The sequence below is a fragment of the Microcebus murinus genome, chromosome 26 (genome assembly GCF_040939455.1).
Source record: "Microcebus murinus isolate Inina chromosome 26, M.murinus_Inina_mat1.0, whole genome shotgun sequence".
Taxonomy (NCBI): Eukaryota; Metazoa; Chordata; class Mammalia; order Primates; family Cheirogaleidae; genus Microcebus; species Microcebus murinus.
The window spans coordinates 13,976,235-13,994,738 of NC_134129.1; the positions used below are offsets into that span (position 1 = coordinate 13,976,235).

The 18,504-nt window shown below is 38.3% G+C and overlaps 2 protein-coding genes across 4 annotated transcripts in view; both read left to right on the forward strand.

Annotated features, from left to right (window-relative positions):
* PPAT (phosphoribosyl pyrophosphate amidotransferase) overlaps positions 1 to 4,599 on the forward strand; it is a 38,702-nt gene extending 34,103 nt beyond the window's left edge. The window contains exon 11 of the mRNA XM_075997899.1: positions 84 to 4,599. Within this exon, the coding sequence (XP_075854014.1) occupies positions 84 to 280 (197 nt within the window). The 3' untranslated portion in view covers positions 281 to 4,599. The remainder of the gene's footprint in view (positions 1 to 83) is intronic.
* Positions 4,600 to 9,217: 4,618 nt separating this feature from the next.
* Positions 9,218 to 18,504, forward strand: part of AASDH (aminoadipate-semialdehyde dehydrogenase) — a 31,846-nt gene continuing 22,559 nt past the window's right edge. For 2 of the 3 annotated variants that reach the window (XR_012915089.1, XM_020285297.2), the window contains exons 1-5: positions 9,218 to 9,396; positions 9,834 to 10,013; positions 12,559 to 12,830; positions 14,069 to 14,189; positions 16,655 to 16,971. Coding sequence is in view for 2 of the 3 variants with exons in the window: in XM_020285297.2 (XP_020140886.2) it covers positions 12,601 to 12,830; positions 14,069 to 14,189; positions 16,655 to 16,971 (668 nt within the window). In the remaining variant the exon portion in view is untranslated. The remainder of the gene's footprint in view (positions 9,397 to 9,833; positions 10,014 to 12,558; positions 12,831 to 14,068; positions 14,190 to 16,654; positions 16,972 to 18,504) is intronic. The other variant, XM_075997893.1, reaches the window with a different exon arrangement.

An 18,504-nucleotide genomic window follows, 5' to 3' on the forward strand; every position in this document is an offset into this window, starting at 1 on the left:
TGTAAATATTCTCTGTTGAAGCATTTCTTCCTTTGTAAAGGAACTCTCATGATCTTTTTATTTTTCCCTCTTTCCCCCTATAGGAGCAAACAGCGTTATATATCTGTCAGTAGAAGGATTGGTTTCATCTGTACAAGAAGGGATAAAATTTAAAAAGCAGAAGGTGGAAAGGCAAGATATTATGATTCAAGAAAATGGAAATGGTCTGGAATGTTTTGAAAAGAAAGGTCATTGTACAGCTTGTCTCACTGGAAAATACCCTGTAGAATTGGAATGGTAGCTGTTAGGGGCAGATGTATCATTTCAAGATATAAAGTTGGTCAAGAAGTTACAGTGGTTACACCTTATCTGTTTACTGTTACTCTGTTGGTACAATATAAAATGCCACATGCTTACCTTTACATGTTTTAAGATTATTTTGAAAAGGGTACCAAAGTGCTATAATTGAACCTTGCTAATTGTATATAATACAACAACATGTGGTATTCTTTTTTTACACAAGCATTGGCTAGTGTTTTGTACCTGATCAGAAAAGGCAGGTGGTAAGTGACATTTGTCACCTCCTTGCTTTAAAAGGTTTGCAAGAGGTTAGACCTAAGATAGGAGGTGTGATGCAAACAGGACAGGTGAGTTAAATATAACATTTCCTGGGAAGTTTGAATCCATTATACACTGTAGGTGTCTAGCCTTTACAGTTCTGGCTGTAGTTTTGACATTGGCTTCACTGTCTAACCTTAAACAAAACTTACTATATATATAAAAAAGATCTTTTGTGCCTCAGTTTCCCCACCTGTGCAATGGGGTACTTTTATTATTAAATAACTAATAGGAATGTGAATAAATTTCATACTTTAGTGTTAGAGCCATCATTTCACCCCCAAATTTTAAGATAGTACATGATTATTAGCTTTTGAAAAGCTAATGATTATTAACCTTTTTGAGATTAATTTGCAATTATGATTTTGTTATGATGGAGGGAGACATAGTTTGGTGGGTCTTTGCCATCTGTCTTTGAGATACCCCAAGAATGGTTATAAAAATCTGTCTGTGGAAAAGTTTTTCCTACATTTGACTAGAGAGTGTGATCCATAATACTTAGTACCCTAATAGAAAAGCTCAGGAAGCGACCTAGTACATTTGAAATAAAAACCAAATTTTTAGATTCAGACAAACCCTTCATTCTTAACTTGATTATCATATGCCTTTTTAAATAAAGTGCTTGATCACTTGCAAGATTATATACATACATATGCTTGCAATTAAGTGATGAGGTAGAAACACAGTCAATTTTATTTAAGGATCAAGGCAACAACTACTTTCTTGGAATTAGAAAGGCCATATCCAAGCATCAGCTAATAATCACTTTTTTCTACTTTGTATTATTAGAATCTAAAGAATTTTTTTCTTGTAACATCTAAGATTTAGAAGTTTAAGATGACTTGCCCCCAACCCCTGTTTATATAAGATTTTTAAATCATAAAAGTGTTTGTTTCCATGTTGTTACCACAATTTGCTGTATATAGTGTCCAAATCCATTTCAAAGTTAATATTTATTAATAACTGAAATTGTTTGTCTCTATTTGGTATATAGCCTCCTATATTCTACTATGGCAGGCCAAGATAAAATCTTGACAGCTCTGTAAGCCCACGTGCAGCAGTGGGTCTGGGTCACATACCCCTGTGGCAGTGACACAGGCAGAGTGGCATTTGAATAAAGCCCTGGGACCACTTCAGCATTGTAGCCTCTTATCTTAAAGGTATCCCTATAGCAGCATAGAGGAGGCAAGACCCGTAGGTCCATTTTGAACTGGCCTTACTTACATTTGATTTTTAAAAACAAGAGACTCAGGGAAAGTACTAAACCAAAACCTCTGATTTTACTTTTGTGTTTTCCATAGTTTTTATTTGTATTATCGAGATGCTTTTGTAAAGAAAAGTAATACTGTGACAGTTTGGTAATTCTATAAATTGCTTAATATTTCTCCATCATGGCCTTTTATTTTCACAGTTTTATGAAGTCTGAACTCAATTACAATTTTTTAACAATTTAATCTCAAACATTTACTTTAAATATAAGTAGAGTGTTGTAAACTACAGAGGAGATGAATAATGTCTTTTCACAGGATCTATATTGTGAACTAAACCTTTTTTGTGACTTATTTGTTATGTCTGAGTGACAAATATATGTTATAAGTGTGTTTAAATATGTGTGTGCTTTTTTTTAATAGTAGCTTTTTTAGTTAGTGCATGAAGACAACTTGCAGGCTCCATACTTGGCACCAGCTAATCAGATCTTATTTCTCTGATCCAGGCATTTCAATAAATAGGCATCTCTTATGAACCTGGCAAAACTGCTGATTGAGGAGGAAGGACAAATAAAGTAATCAGAAATGCAATACTAAGTAAACAAATAGGTAAAAGGATAAATACACTGTAGTACATATAGACAATGAAATATTCAATGCTAAAAAGAATTGAGCTATCAAGCCATGAAATGACATGCAGAAAACTTAAATGCATATTACTAAGTGAAAGAAAGCCAATCTGAAAATGCCACATACTATATATGATTCCAACTAGGTGACATTCTGGAAAAGGCAAAACAAGGGAGACAGTAAAAAGATAAGTCATAGCCAAAGGTTAGCTGGGAAGGAAGGATTAATAGGTGGAACATAGAAGATTCCTAGGGCAGTGAAACTACACTGTGTATAATACTGAAATGTAGACACCTGTTATACATTTGTCCATACCCGTGCAGCACCAGGAGTGAACCCTGTGGGTTTGTGTGATACTGATGTATCAGTGTAGGTTCATCAGTTGGAACAAATGTGCCCCTCTGGGAAGGGATGTTGATGATGAGGAAGGCTATGTATGTGTGGGGGCAGGAAGTATATGAGAAATCTCTATACCTTCTCCATTTTACTATGAACCTAAAACTGCTCTAAAAATAGTCTGTTTTAAATAATAAATAATTAAAGATTCCAGGGTCCCACCTCATAGCAAAACATCAAAATAATACATGCATATACTTTAAAAGTGAGGAAACAAGAGGTCACTGTCCTCTTCAGCTCTGTTCTATAGGGTATCCACATTTAAATCTTTTCCTGTTATTAATGTTTGTTTTAAAGAATTAGTTCATACTATTTTTTAGTGTGCTGATCTTAAATATCCTTTGTTTTCTTGCCCTGGAATCTGTCAAAATCTGTTTTGACAGGTAGAGAATACATTCAATCATACTCAATGTATATTGCCTCTCAAAATCTTGCCTATGGCATCACTTAAATCACTAATGCCTTCTTTCTTTGGGTTCTTAAGTAGAACCTAGTCTACTACTGTAAGGAAAACTGCCTGCATGTTTTTCTTTGTTTTTGTTTTTTTGAAACAGGGTCTCACTCTGTTGCCTGGGGTAGAGTGCAGCAGTGGCCGGCTGCAACCTCAAACTCCTGGGCTCAAGCAACCCTCCTGCTTCAGCCTCCTGAGTAGCAGGGACTACAGGTGTGCACCACAACAACTGGTTCACCTTGTTATTGATGTAGCCAAAGATATTGCTTGAAAACAACACGTAATCCTCATTTTTCCTTTAAAACCCCTTGTCTTCCTTTACCACCCCGATATGTCCACTGTATTCCCATTGCAATGCTACTCCTAAATAAATATCTTTTTTTATTTAAAGAAGAATCTCCCTCCCTGTTTGTTAGTTTGACAACCATAAAAGCTAAGACTGAGGTTTCCTGAAGAAAGAATTCTCATGATTGCAACATAGAAACCCTGCTTTCAGTTTGCAGCCTGCTGATCTGTGGACTTCAAACTCAAGACTGCAACATCAACTCTTACCTGAATTTCCAGCCTGCTGGCCTGTCCTACAGATTTCTGACTTGTCATTCCCCACAATCATGTGAGCCAATTTCTTAAAATTGATCAATCTCTCTTTTTCCAGATATTTCTATCCTGTTGGTTCTGTTCCTCTGGAGAACCCTAATTCAGTAGCCTCACTCTCTGGGAAATGCAGCCTGAATGTCCTCATCTCTCTATTCTTCTTGCATAGTCACTTGTCAAAATGCCAAACCAGAATAAACTCAACCATCACCTTTCCACCTTCTGAACAGCTGAACACAATAAATCCCACAATGCTCCATAATCCCAGTTACGGTACATGCTACAAGAGCACATAGCAGGAGAACCTAACCTTGTTTTGGAGTAGGGTCAAGGATTTTCAAAATTAGTTTTGAATAGTTTTTTTTTCTTTTTTTTTTGAGACAGAGTCTCACTTTGTTGCCCAGGCTAGAGTGAGTGCCGTGGCGTCAGCCTGGCTCACAGCAACCTCAATCTCCGGGGCTCAGCGATCCTACTGCCTCAGCCTCCCGAGTAGCTGGGACTACAGGCATGCGCCACCATGCCCGGCTAATTTTTTGTATATATATTTTTAGTTGGTCAATTAATTTATTTCTATTTTTGGTAGAGACGGGGTCTCGCTCAGGCTGGTTTCGAACTCCTGACCTTGAGCAGTCCGCCCGCCTCGGCCTCCCAAAGTGCTAGGATTACAGGCGTGAGCCACCACGCCCGGCCTTGAATAGTTTTTAATGTTGAGAACTGAAAGATGAGCAGTAAAATGAGCAGAATGTGCCAATGAATATACAAAATATTAGCAGGGTGCAGGGGTAAGCGTTTTATACCTCTGTGCAGGTGGAACAATGTAAGTGGATGGAAGAGAGTAAAAAGATAGTTGGGCCAGGCGTGGTGGCTCCTGTCTGTAATTCTAGCACTTTGGGAGGCCAATGTTGGAGGATCCCTTTTGACCAGGAGTTCGAGACCAGCCTGAGCTAGAGCAAGACCCTGTCTCCACAAAAAGATAGAAAAATTTGCTGTGCATAGTGGCACCCACCTGTAGTCCCAGCTAATCAGGAGGCTGAGGCAGGGGGATTGCTTGAGCCCAGGAGTTTGAGGCAGTGAGCTATAACAGTGGTCCCCAACCTTTTTGGCACCAGGGACTGGTTTCATGGAAGACAGTTTTTCCACGGGTTGGGGGCTGGGAGGGCTGGTTTTGGGATGATTTTGCAGCCGCTCCCCAGCGCTCGCATCACCGCCTCAGCTCCACCTCAGATCAGCAGGCATTCCATTCTCATAAGGAGGACGCAACCTAGATCCCTTGAATGCACAGTTTACAGTAGGGTTCACTCCTGTGAGAATCTAATGCCAACACTGATCTGACACCTGACAGGCAGAGCACAGGCGGTGGTGTGACCAAGCAAGGGATGGGAATTGGCTGTAAATACTGAGGAAGCTTCACTCGCTTGCCCGCGGCTCACCTTCTGCTGTGTGGCCCAGTTCCTGACAGGCTATGGACCAGCACCAGTCCGCAGCCCAGGGGTTGGGAACCACAGAGCTATAATGACACCACTGCACTATAGCCTGCGCAAGAGTGAGCACCTGTCTCAAAAAAAAAAAAAAGTTGGGGAAACAAGTGCATAAGATGTTCTATGAATCCCTTTTGTGTTGCTGTTAATATAAAAATACCTGGGATTGGGTAATTTATAAAGAAAAGAGGTTTATTTGGCTCACAGTTCTGCAGGCTGTACAAGAAGCATTGTGCCCGAATTTGCTTCTGATGAGGGTTTTAAAGAGCTTCCAATCAAAGCGGGAGACACAGGAGCAGGCATGTCACATGGTGAGAGATGGAGGGAGGAGGAGGTGCTAGGCTCCTTTAAACAGCCAGCTCTAGTGTGAACTATTAAAGCAAAAACTTACTCATTATCTCTGGGAGGGCACCAAGCCATTCATGAGGGATCTGCTCCCATAACTAAAACACCTCCCACTAGCTCCACCTCCAACATGGGATCAAATTTCAACATGAGATTTGGAGGAGCAAGCCAAATATCCACACCACATCAGACATGAATCTCTGTTGTAAAGGTACTATTTAGTATAAGAAGTCAGGTTTCAGCAGGCGCGGTGGCTCATGCTTGTAATCCTAGCACTCTGGGAGACTGAGGTGGGAGGATCGTTTGAGCTCAAAAGTTCGAGACCAGCCTGAGCAAGAACTAGACCCCGTCTCTACCCAAAACAGAAAAAATTAGCCGGGCATGGTGGTGCATGCCTGTAGTCCCAGCTACTTGGGAGGCTGAGGCAGGAGGATCACTTGAGCCCTGGAGATTGAGGTTACTGTGAGCCAGGCTGACGCCACGGCACTCTAGACCAGGGCAACAGAATGAGACTGTCTCAAAAAAAAAAGAAGCCAGATTTGGAAATAATGCAGCTGTTGCTGGTTTTGGGTATTCGTCACTGTCTAGGAAGGTCTGGGATCATAACCTCTTTAGAAGCTAATAAGATAGCCTGTTACGATTTTATGGCAGTAGACATGAGGTTCATGGATCAAAGATAAAAGAACTTTATTACTCATGGCAAAAGCAGTAGCCAGAACTTCATGTCTGCATGTTTCCCTTGCTTCCCAAGTCCCAATGGGATGACAGAGATGGGCCGAGTTAGATGTCTGCACGTGTTGGGTTGCATTACAGAACACTGATTTTAGGAGATTCAATACTTTTATAGTAAGTGGAAACAAGCCTGCTCTTTGAGAGACACTTCAGCTCTGAAATTGATCACCCCGAAAAGCTGTTGAAATATTTCATGGATGAAGAACAGTCAGGATCTTGCATTCTTGGCATACCCAGCAAGAATCTGCAGGCTCACTTGGCATACCCAGCAAGATTCTGCAGGCCCCTTGACAGAAGACCCCTCTCAAGAGTATGCTGGGTTCATGGAATGGGGGTTGAGGGAGGATGGGTAAATTCTCCTATAAGGCCTAAGAAAGGCATCACTGAATAGGCATGAGGATCCTGAGAAGGGTATTTCTGCCTGAGACACAGCTAAAACATAGGTGTGGGAACATGATAAGGACTTGGTATGCTCAGAACACTGACTTACTAGCATCTCATAGAAAGAGCTCACAGTAGCAGGTATGGAAATGTGGAGGATGGGGTTGTGGAGAAGTCACCTGCTGTGAGAGATCAGGCTAGAAAGAAAATGAACTATAAACTATCTTGTTTACCTTGCTAAAGAGTCAGAATGTTATGATGCGGGCAATGCACAATCACTGGTTTCTTATTCTCATATCAGGAAAATGCTATGACTGATCTGGTATGTTTTAGAATGATCACTGCATTTCCAGGTAAAAAATGGTGTCTTGAACATAGTCTTCTACATTTGCTGCTCCTTAAGACCCTCTGAAAATGCTGTAAAGGAATTTTTAGAGTCATAAACCCTTAAGGGTAGACAAATTGGGATAATGGAAATAAAATACTGGATTCAATGGCAAAGGGCTCAGTTGATTTGGAAAAGCTAATTCTAAACCAGTGTGAGCATAGCCAACAGGCAATACTGTCTGTATCACAGGATCCTATAAAAAGCTCAGAAACTGGCTTCTGGAAGTAGAGCTGAAGAGGGTAATGAAAAAGATTGGAAGTTCATTTGGGAATGAGTTATAACCTTATGCCATTCGCACCTTCAGCCTAGATTTGAAGGCTTTGTTGTTCAAGGGAGTAAAACAGAGGGGTTTTGTATTGGAGGACACCAAAATAGGAGAATTGAAATTTTTACTGAATTGTGAGACACACCCCACCCTCAGTAGCCCTCTTCTCCCACTTGATTTTCAGTAAACTTGTCCCATGGACTCAGAGCTTCCAATCAGCTTTAAATGCCCCTTTGAAATATGAGCAGAATAATCAAGGATCACAAGACACCCTAGGAAAGCCTTTAATACAAAAGAGCCAAAACAAATAGAAGAAAGAAAAAGAAGAAACTTGAGGGAAATAAGATACGGCAAGGGAAGAAAAAAAAATTCAAAAAAGATACCATTAATATCATAGATTTGAAGGGTGATACTGCAATAATAAAACAGATCACTCTGGCAGCAATTTAGCCAAGCAAGACTGGAAAGGCTTTAGGAAAAAGCTGACCAAGATGAACCAAGAGATCTTCTGAACTAAGGTAACAGTAATGCAGATGAAGATGACATTTTAGAAATGCAGATTCTAAGTCCCTCACTAAACTAATTCAGAACCCTTGTTGATGGGATCCAGGAATTTGGAATCTGTCTTTTTAAACATCACCCCTGACGATTCTGATGTATCTAGCTGGGCACTGCTCCAGAGATAGGGGAACTAGAGGACACAGAGTCTAATTGGATATAGGAGGGTAACAAAGCAATGAGGTTGTTAACCCGCTGGCTTAGTGGATGATGGTGTCATCTCCAAATATAGAGACAAAGACAAGATATACATTTACTACCCCGCCAACCAAAAAAAAAGTGGCCATGTTAGTTTGAATACCTTGTGGTACATCCTGGTGGAAAAGTACAGTTGGCAAGTGGAGATATTTTTGCTTGGATCAGAGCTACAGTTTTCTTGTCACCAACAACTAAGGCCACGAGAGCATCCTATGCTTTTTCACATACTGTATTGTCCATATTGAGCTCCCCTATCATCCCCTCCTCCCGCCAAACTAAAAAAACAAAAAAATCCTGATTATTTTCTTTCCGCTACTTACAATAGCTTAAAAATACCACCGATACCGCCCTTGACACTGTAATAATTGACGTCTCCAACTATCACGACTCTCTTGGAAACAGAGACTTCCATTCAGGCATATAGCTTGCATAATTCTCTCCACCTCAGACCTGTTTTATTTTCTTCACAGAACCCATTAAAAGCCACTATCAAGCCCTATCAAGTTCCTTAGTTATGGTTTCAATTTGCTTCCCAATTAAAATGTCAGTTTCCTTAGGACAGAGGCTTCATACGCTGAAGTCACAGTCGCCAGCTGTCTTGGGCAGGTTTTCAGAAAATGCCATTGGTTGAAGGCCAATAACTCGTATTTCACAATGATTTCATCTTCCTGCACATCGGCCCTAGGCGATATTTTTATCCCCACTTTGTGAACGAGGAGACTGTGGTTCAAAATTCAAGAATCTTGCTTGCCCCGAGATTCCTGGCAAGTATGAAACGGGGCGGCTCCAACCTGGTCAACCCCAAAGTCCTTGCAGACACTGTCCAAAAGCTTGCGCGTCCACGGGGAGCCCTGAGCAGAGATGGTGAAGGGAACAGCCGCCAACTCTTCCTCCCTGAAATTAGCTCGACGGCTTCAAGACCGGGCCAGGCAGGGACGCGGCCTGGCCAAGGTCGCTCGCGCTGACGTCATGGAGCGACGCGGGAGATTTACGTGTTGGTCGTGCTGCGAGGTAGCTTTACGGCTTTCGGGTATGAGCTGCGTCCGCCTGGGCTGTTGGGGAAAGGTCTCTCCTCCGCGAGACCTGCTGAGTGAGTCGCCTCAGGACGCGGTGTCTGGCGGGCGTCTGTGTGAGGGAGGCGAAGTGCGGCGAAGCCTGGGGCTGTCCCCGCACAGGTTTGCTCAGCTTCAGAGTGTCAGAATTTGCCTGACCTCGGATTTGAATTCGTGGGACTGGCGGGCTGGGGTGGTGCAGACTAACTTTGACTTGTGAGAATTTTCCTGAATCACCAACCTCCGACCCCTCCGCCCCTTCGTTCCCATGAAAATAAGCCTGCTCTGCCTACTTCCTAGTGTGGCTTCCAGGAATGTTTTGGAAACTATAAAGGGCTTTGTTATTAAACGTAGTTGTATAATGTAGGTTAAGAAGCAGGTGGATTTACTCCTCTTTAGTCCCCAGAGCAGTAGAATTTGTTGACACTCTTAAGACCTCTGGTGACTAAATAGCAGCTTCCACAGCTGTAAAGTAGCAAATATGTTAAACTTAATGATCCCATTACATATAAAATTTGCTTGCCAGACTTTGCTTTTTTTTTTTCTTTCTTTCTTATAAGATCTCGAAATGTTTGGGCATCCAGTATGTAGAGTATTCTCCACTGGAGGGCATATATTTGTGACCAAATGAATGAAAATGAAAACCTGAGACAATAAGAATGGAGTTTGCCTTCTTTGTAGCAACCACTGGGAAACTGGAAATTAAAAGTAGAAAAAACATCTTACTGTATAGCTGTGTGGTGAGTGTTGTAATTTGTCATAAAAATGTCATGTTCTTTAAGGATTTAATTCATTTTATAATCCTGCCCCTCACTTCGATGTAATTTTAAAGCTATAATATATTAATCAGATTGTTCTCATGTGGAAAATCAGCTGCTATACTTGTTTATGTCATTCAAGGAAAAAAGCATCTTTGTATATAAACTGAATATTTGTTAAAATTCCTCAGTATATACTACATACTACATTATATTATACTACATTACTATACTATACTACATTACTACATTCCATAGTGTAGGCAATTTGTTATTCATGTGCAGGAGAGGGTAGCAGAAGGTATCCTTTGGCACTAACTATATGTTGCAAAATAAACTCATTCTCAATAATTTTATTGCATGCTGTAGAAAGTCTTTCTTATATTTATATAATGATCATTTGTGTGTCTGAGGAAAGTTTAAAAATTACATCTTCTGCATCAGAAAAAGAGCTAGTATTTATAGAAATGATTACTAAAAAGAAAAACTAAGTACTGAATTTTTTTTTATTTTAAAATTTTATATTTACACAACATTTTCAAATGTATGGGTCTCAGCAGTTGTAGGTTCATTGTGTTTAGGAACATTTTACTTTTTCTAATTGATATTAATTGATGTGGATGGAAATTTATTTTGAATCAGTGAGGAAATCAGATAAGTATAAACAAATAAAAAACTTGAAAAATTAAAATAGGCTACTTGATAAATCTTATTTTCTTTGAAATATGGAAAGTAGGATTCAGAGAGGAAGAAAAAAAATCTTTACCTTCAAAAAACCTAATAGCTGTGAATTTTTTTCCATTGATCCCTAAATTTTTTTTTTTTTTTTTTTTTGAGACAGAGTCTCACTCTATTACCTGGGCTAAAGTGTCGTGGCATCAGCCTAGCTCACAGCAACCTCAAACTCCTAGGCTCAAGCAGTCCTACTGCCTCAGCTTCCTGAGTAGCTGAGACTACAGGCATGTACCACCATGCCCACTAATTTTTTCTATATATTTTTAATTGTCCAGCTAATTTCTTTCTTTTTTTTTTTTTTTGAGACAGAGTCTCACTTTATTGCCCAGGCCAGAGTGAGTGCCGTGACATCAGCCTAGCTCACAGCAACCTCAATCTCCTGGGCTCAAGTGATCCTACTGCCTCAGCCTCCCGAGTAGCTGGGACTACAGGCATGTGCCACCATGCCCGGCTAACTTTTTGTATATATATATTTTTAGTTGGTCAATTAATTTCTTTCTATTTTTAGTAGAGACGGGGTCTCACTCAGGCTGGTTTCGAACTCCTGACCTCGAGCAATCCACCCACCTCAGCCTCCCAGAGTGCTAAGATTATAGGCGTGAGCCACCATGCCCGGCCAGCTAATCTCTTTCTATTTTTTAGTAGTGATGGGGTCTCGCTCTTGCGCAGGCTGGTCTCAAATTCCCAAGCTCAATCTGGATTGAGGATTATAGGCGTGAGCCACTGTATCTGACCCCTAATGTTTATTTGATGAAATAAATGTTCCAAGTCTTTTTATATAATCTACATTAAGAAATTCAGATACCATTGTATTGATATAAGAGTTATTGCATTGTAATACTATATTTAGAGTCTAAATTTAAATGAACTCTCTGGTGGCAGTTTAAAAATCAAACTAGAGTACAAAGAACCTGTTAACAACTATAAAAGTGTGACTTCTATAAAATAATAGTGATACACATTGTTTTTATATGTAGTGGTCTAAAACTACATGGATGGAGTTTTTTCCTTTTCTATTAAAAATTATTTTGCTTTTATATAAGTTTAGTTTCTACAGAAATGTAAAAGCAGGCTTTATTTACATTTTTTTCTTTTCTTTTTTTTTTGAGCCAGAGTCTCTCTTTGTTGCCCAGGCTAGAGTGAGTGCCTTGGCATCAGCCTAGCTCACAGCAACCTCAAACTCCTGGGCTCAAGTAATCCTCCTGCCTCACCCTACCAAAGTGCTAGGATTACAGGCATGAGCTACCACCATGCCCAGCCATGGCTAATTAAAAAAAAATTTTTTTTAGAGACAATCTCACTGTTTTGCCCAGGATGATCTTGAACTCATGGCCTCAGGCTATCCTTCTGCCTCAGCCTCTTGAGTAGCTGGAAATATAGGCGTGGGCAACTATGCCCAGCACTAAATTTGGTTTTATTGATTAATTTTTTATATATTTCTTTCCTTTTTTTCTCCCCCAGAGACAGGTCTCACTGTGTTACCTCTTTTACGTTGAGGTCAGTTGACAGAGAAGTCTACATTTCTGCCTGTTTCATTTTCATCTATGTATACCACTCCCCTCCCAAGTTTTTTCAAGCTCTGACCCAGCATCAGGCTGATTGTATCAAATTAACTTTCACCCTCATTGTTCTTAGTAAAGTTACCATAGACATTTCATAAGCTCAGAGTCTGTACTTATTTGTCTCCGTTATGGTTATTTTTGTGAGTAGTGATTACAGAGAAGTTTCTCCCTCTCCCTCCACCAAGCTCCCTAAAACGTCCCTTTCCCCTAACATTTTTGTATGTTTGTAGAGTTCTCTGCTACAAATTGATGTTTAGGTAAACTTCAGTGCAATGACTCTTCAGGAATTGGTGCATCAGGCTGCCTCTCTTTACTTGAACAAAGTAGCTGTGTGTTTTGATGAATGCAACAACCAGCCTCCACTTCATTACACCTACAAGACTGTGGTTAATACTGCTTCAGAATTATCAAGTTTTCTTCTATTACACTGTGACTTTCAAGGAATTCGAGAAATTGGTCTCTACTGCCAACCTGGGATAAACTTACCCTCTTGGATTTTAGGGTAATATTTTTTAGAACTATAAATTTGATATTACTCTAAGCTAATTGATAATTTTTTAATAAATAAAATATATTGCAAGTTGCTGTTCTGTTTACTATTAGATTTTTCTGCATTGTTAGGTCAATTCTAGAGAGGTTAAAGAGTTTACGTTTCTCCTAGTAGTATTTTTTAAGCATTTAAATTAATTATTCCGAGCTTACTTAGGAAATCCTAGAAGTTTTCACTAGTAGAACATTTAACTGTTTCCAAAATGTAAGAGCTTCATTTGTGTCTTAAAGGAAAATAATTGTAACAGTTTATAAAAATTTGTTGTTAGGTCAAAGAAAATAGAGATTTCATAAATAACATGACTGTCTCCTCCCACCCCAATCCCCACCCCCACCCTCAGACTGAAATTTTTGGCACTCAGGTATTCAATAAATGAATGAAGAAGAGTTTTGGATAATGGTTCTTAAAAAGTGAAATATGAGTAGGAAGACACTTTCAACAAATAGTTGCAAAATGTTCATTCATTTAAATAGTTCTAGAATATTATCCTCAAACGGCAGCTGCTGTTCTAGGGTTCTGCAGTAAATAGAAATTGCCAACAGACTAGAGAGGTTGATAGTTATCCTATAACATGGATTTTAGTAGATGGATTATATAAGTATAGAGAAAAATATGTTCAAAATTTATTCAATCATTGACAAAAATTTATTGAAAATTTACTATGTGTAAAGATCTAGTGTCCCTGAGATGGACCTCTAAAACTTAAAATGAATAAATGATCTTGTATCTTGTTTATACAAGTATTACTACATAAAAACCAACTTTAAAGGTTTTTTTTTTCCCTTAAGATATCCTGGTTTTGGTGAAATAGGTGTTTTATGAATCTGCGTACTATAGAAGTTGCATGTGGATGTTTAGTTTCTTTTATGTTACATAGGCAGATGAAGAAATTAGACTCTGCTACCTGTTTGGTATTTTAATAGTGGCCAATACGAAATGTATTATACTGTAATACATTAACTTCTTAAAATCTTGTGTTTCTCTATATTGATCTATGAGAATTTAGTATTATAAAAATACTCAGGATATCCATCAAGAGCAAGATAATATAACAATTTTTATAACTACAAATGGGTCAGTGAAAACACTGGAAATTTCTGCTAAAGAGTCAAGTGCATAGAGAAATAGAAATGCATAAAGGAAGATTATGTTCAACAGAAAATTTATGCTGACTCTACTTATTTCTTTAGAATTCTCCAAGTCCCTGCTGCTTATGCTCCTCTTGATCCAGATTCACCACCATCATTATCAACTCATTTTATGAAAAAATGTAATCTAAAGTATATCCTTGTTGAAAAAAAGCAAATTAATGTAAGTCTGGGTATTTAAATTGGGTTTTGTGTATATTACATCTATCTTTCAATTGAAGGGTTCTCTGCTACCCCCATCTTGATGTCTAAATTTGCTAAATCTTGGAGTGTTTCTCAGTCTCAGCACTATTGACATTTAGGGTTGAGTAATTGTTGTGAGGAATGTCCTGTATGTTATAAAATGTTTAAGCATTATCTTAGGCCTTCACTTATTGGTTGCCAGTGGCACCTGCTGGTTATAACAAACAAAAATGTCTCTACACGTTGCCAAATGTCCCCTTGAGTTACCCTCCACCCCCATACTCCATTGAGAACCACTACTCTATGGCATAAACATATCTGTTAGCTTTTTAATAATGTATTATGGATTTGTTTTGAATTTCCTTTCTCTTTTCAAACTATTTCCTATACTGGAAAAATTTTTTAGTGCTTAAAAGTTTTATTTTTGTATATTTATGGCAGTTATAGGGTTGATAGCATTAAAGAATTATAATCAAGCTTACATTTTGAAAAAAATTGGCACTTAGCACAGTACTCTCTAGAAAATTAAATTTATTAATTTTTTATTTTTAATAACTGCCAACCAAAGATGTAACCAAGAAACACTGCTTTGGGGGCAAGAATTGGTATTATATAGATGCAGCCTATGTTTCATTATTATTTCTTTATTGCTTATTTATAAAATGTTTTACTAAAAAGGAAGAATATTATAGATAATATATTCAATTTAGCCAATTTTTACCCATTTTCTATATTAACCAATTTGTATTTGGGGGTAACCTAAATGCATTCTCTCTGTGTGTGTATGTTCTTTTTGTGTGTGTATCTAGAGATAGATAGTTTCAAGAGCTTGAGATATATTGAAGACTTTCTAGAGAATAACGAGTATTTGAGTAAGGCTTCTAGAAAGAGACAATTGAAGTGTTAATTTGGTTAATAAATATTTTTGAAATAAACATTTATAAGTACCCGCCCAAAGTTTTCTCCTCCACTCCTCAAATTGGTTATTCCCTTGTTAAATATGTCACATTTATTTTTCATAACAACCTTGGTGAAAATTTTACAAAAGAAGTGGCTGGGTGGTAGTATTAATTGTCAGTATCCAGGTGGTATTTATGACTGCATATACTTAAGGAGTTGGGCACATAGCAAACCCCTATAGAAAGTTCCCTGCTCCCTGTTCCTAGGTTATGTTTCATTAAGCCATTTTTATATCAACTTTAAAAAGTATATTAATAGGAACCTCACTTTCAATATGTACAAACTGAATTTAGCATCTCTTCATCCAAACTTCTGCATCCCATCCACCAAATCACCTGAGTCATAAAACCTAGCAATCTTCTTAGATTCACTCCATATCCAGAAAGTCACCATGTCTTACTAATTCTTTGCTCATATACCCTTTCGGACTGCTCCTGTTGCAGCAAAGTAGTTCAGGGCCATGTAGCATATCTGAATTACTGCAAAGATTCATTAAATGGCTCTTAACAGTCTTGTTTATCATTCTGTCCTTGGTGGAGTAGAGTCTAGTTTATGCTGTTGTCACCTTCAATTGAATTCCATCACTTATGGGTTAAGGTCTGAACTCCTTAGTGCTGAAGGTACAAAGTTAAGGATTTGCATCTCATCTCATCTATCAACAATATAACTTAGCTTCTCTCCCTTCCCTAATTCTGTACCTTATTGGAATGCTTAATGTTCTCCACAGCACCACCTTTCTTAGATCAGATACTCTATATTGGCTGTTTGCCTGAAGTCTCCATTTTTATTATTTGGAGAATAGCTACTTGTAACACAAATACTACCAATGAAGCAATATCTGACCTTCTAGGCAGAGTAAGTGCAGCCTCCTGTGTTCCCATTAACATTTCAAGGATACTTTATTATCACACTTAATACATTACATTGCAGCTGTATGTTTTTATATATCTCTTTATTTTGAAAATGAGTTTGAAAGTAAGGACAGTACTGTATTCTTAGAGATTCATCATGGATCATTTTATCCTTGGATAGCAAGTACTCTCCCTACCCCCTTCCCCCCAAAAAAGCCATGTTGAATAAGTAAAGGATACAGTTGGCTCTTCGTATCCAGAGGGTTCCACATCTAGGGATTCAACCAACTGCAGATTGAAAATATTCTAAGGGAAAAAAAATAATAGAAAATAACAATACAACAGTAAAAAATAATACAACACATAGAGTATAGCAACTACATAGCATTAATTTTATATTAGGTATAAGTAATCTAGAGATGATTAAAGTATATGGGAGGATGTGCATAGGTTATATGCAAATACTATGTCATTTTCCATAGGACTTGAGCATCCTCAGATTTTGATATCTGTAGGGGTCCTGTAATCAATCCCCCATGGATACTGAGGGATTACTGTATTTTATATTACTTTATAAAAAAGGAATATCTTTTAATGTATTAACATTATAAACTTTGTCCCCCATCTGACATAGAAATTCAGATCTTCATATGAAGCATTATTGAACTGTGATACATTTACAGTAGAACATAATGGCCTAGTACTCTTCACACTTCACTGGAAAAATGGTGACGTGAACTTGATGCTAAGTGATAGAAAAGAGAAACATGAAAAAGAAAAAAGAAAAAGCAGCCTAAGTTCTGACGACAGCAATGAAGAAAAAGTAGAACACGTGGATGTGAGGCTAAAGCATTGCTTAGCCTATGTTCTACATACATCAGGGACTACAGGAATACCAAAGATTGTCAGAGTGCCTCATGAGTGTATAATACCAAATATCCAGCATTTTCGGTAAGTTCTATGCTTTAAATCCGTAGAACTTGCATTTTAAGGGAAGAAGAGTTTTACGATATTTGTTTTTTAACTCTAGTTCCTAAATTGATAGTCTTAAGTAATTGAGTGTCTTTTGTTTCAGCTCTATCTGAACTTTAGTTCTCTGCAGACTAAGTCTTTACCTGTTTGATCCAGGCCTAAAGACAGATCAACAATTGATATGGTTAGAGGTTTTGCTTCTCAATTATTAATAAAAAGGGAGGAAGGGTTTTCCTGGCAGGTTTTCCTTTCAATATATCTAAAGCATACAAAATGTAATCAATATAAACATTAATGAGGTATTTTATATTTTTATCCTGATCATCTTCAAAATCTGGCATATATTTTATATTTACACATCTCAGTGTGGACTAGCCCTGTTTTTAGTGCTCAGTGGACTACTGTACTGGATGGCACATGCTGGTCTAGAAAGAGAATGGTTAAATGCTGTAGAGAAAGATGTCTGTTGTAATTGACAATAGGTGAACTGAAATAAAATCTTAAGCCCCCTGGCCAACTGAATGGACCCCCTCTTGGCCAGGGGGAGCTCAGAAAAACCTTAACGCTGAGTTGCTGGCCATGAGAAGAAGGAAGGTCAGATATGCCTTGTTATGCCCCCTGCCTTTTAGAGTTATTCCTTGTAACAATAAGATACTAAATCATTAAATCATTAAGAGGACCTGAGGTAATGCGAGACAAAGATTAAACCACACCTGCAGTCCATCAATGTTTACTTAACAGATCACTTGAGTCCAGTATATGTGTGGTGGCTTGTCTCTAACAAGACTTCCTGACACATTCCAAGCCTTTATACGTAGACAAAACTTTTTATTTCTTTACCAATTATAAATCAAAGACACTTTGAACCCACTTATAACCTGTAAGCCTCCCCTGCCTTTGAGATGTCCTGCCTTTCAGGGCCAAATCAATGTACATCTTTCATGTATTGATTTACGATTTTTATCTGTAATTTTTACATGTAATTTTATGTGTAATTCCATATATGTATAAAAACCAAACTGTAACCTGGTGATCTTGGGCACATTTTCTCAGGCCCTCTTGAGGCCATGTGCTCCAAGCCGTGGGCAACATATATTTGGCTTAGGATATACCTCATTAAAATATTTTGCAGAGGGTTTTTTTTTTTTTTTTTTTTTTTTTTTTCTGTTATCAATATGGTCTCTAGTGACTCACATGTGCCCAAGGTTGAGGACAGGTTGCAGGAGGATGGAGATAAGGGAATGGGAGGTAAAGAAATGGAGGTAACAAAAGTTAAGTGTTATTTTCTAGAACTAGTTTTTTGGAAAAGAAATAAGGAATTCTGGGGTGGGTGTAGGCTTTTTGTCTCTGTTTTAAGATGGGAGAGGTTTATAGGCTGAGGATAGGGAATTGGTAGAGAGAGTTGGTTTGAATACTGAAACAGGAGTGCTGGCAAAGGAGTAAGATACCTTGAGATGGGATGGAGTGGCATTTAAAATACTGAGTAGAATACCTCTTCTTTAGATACCCTTA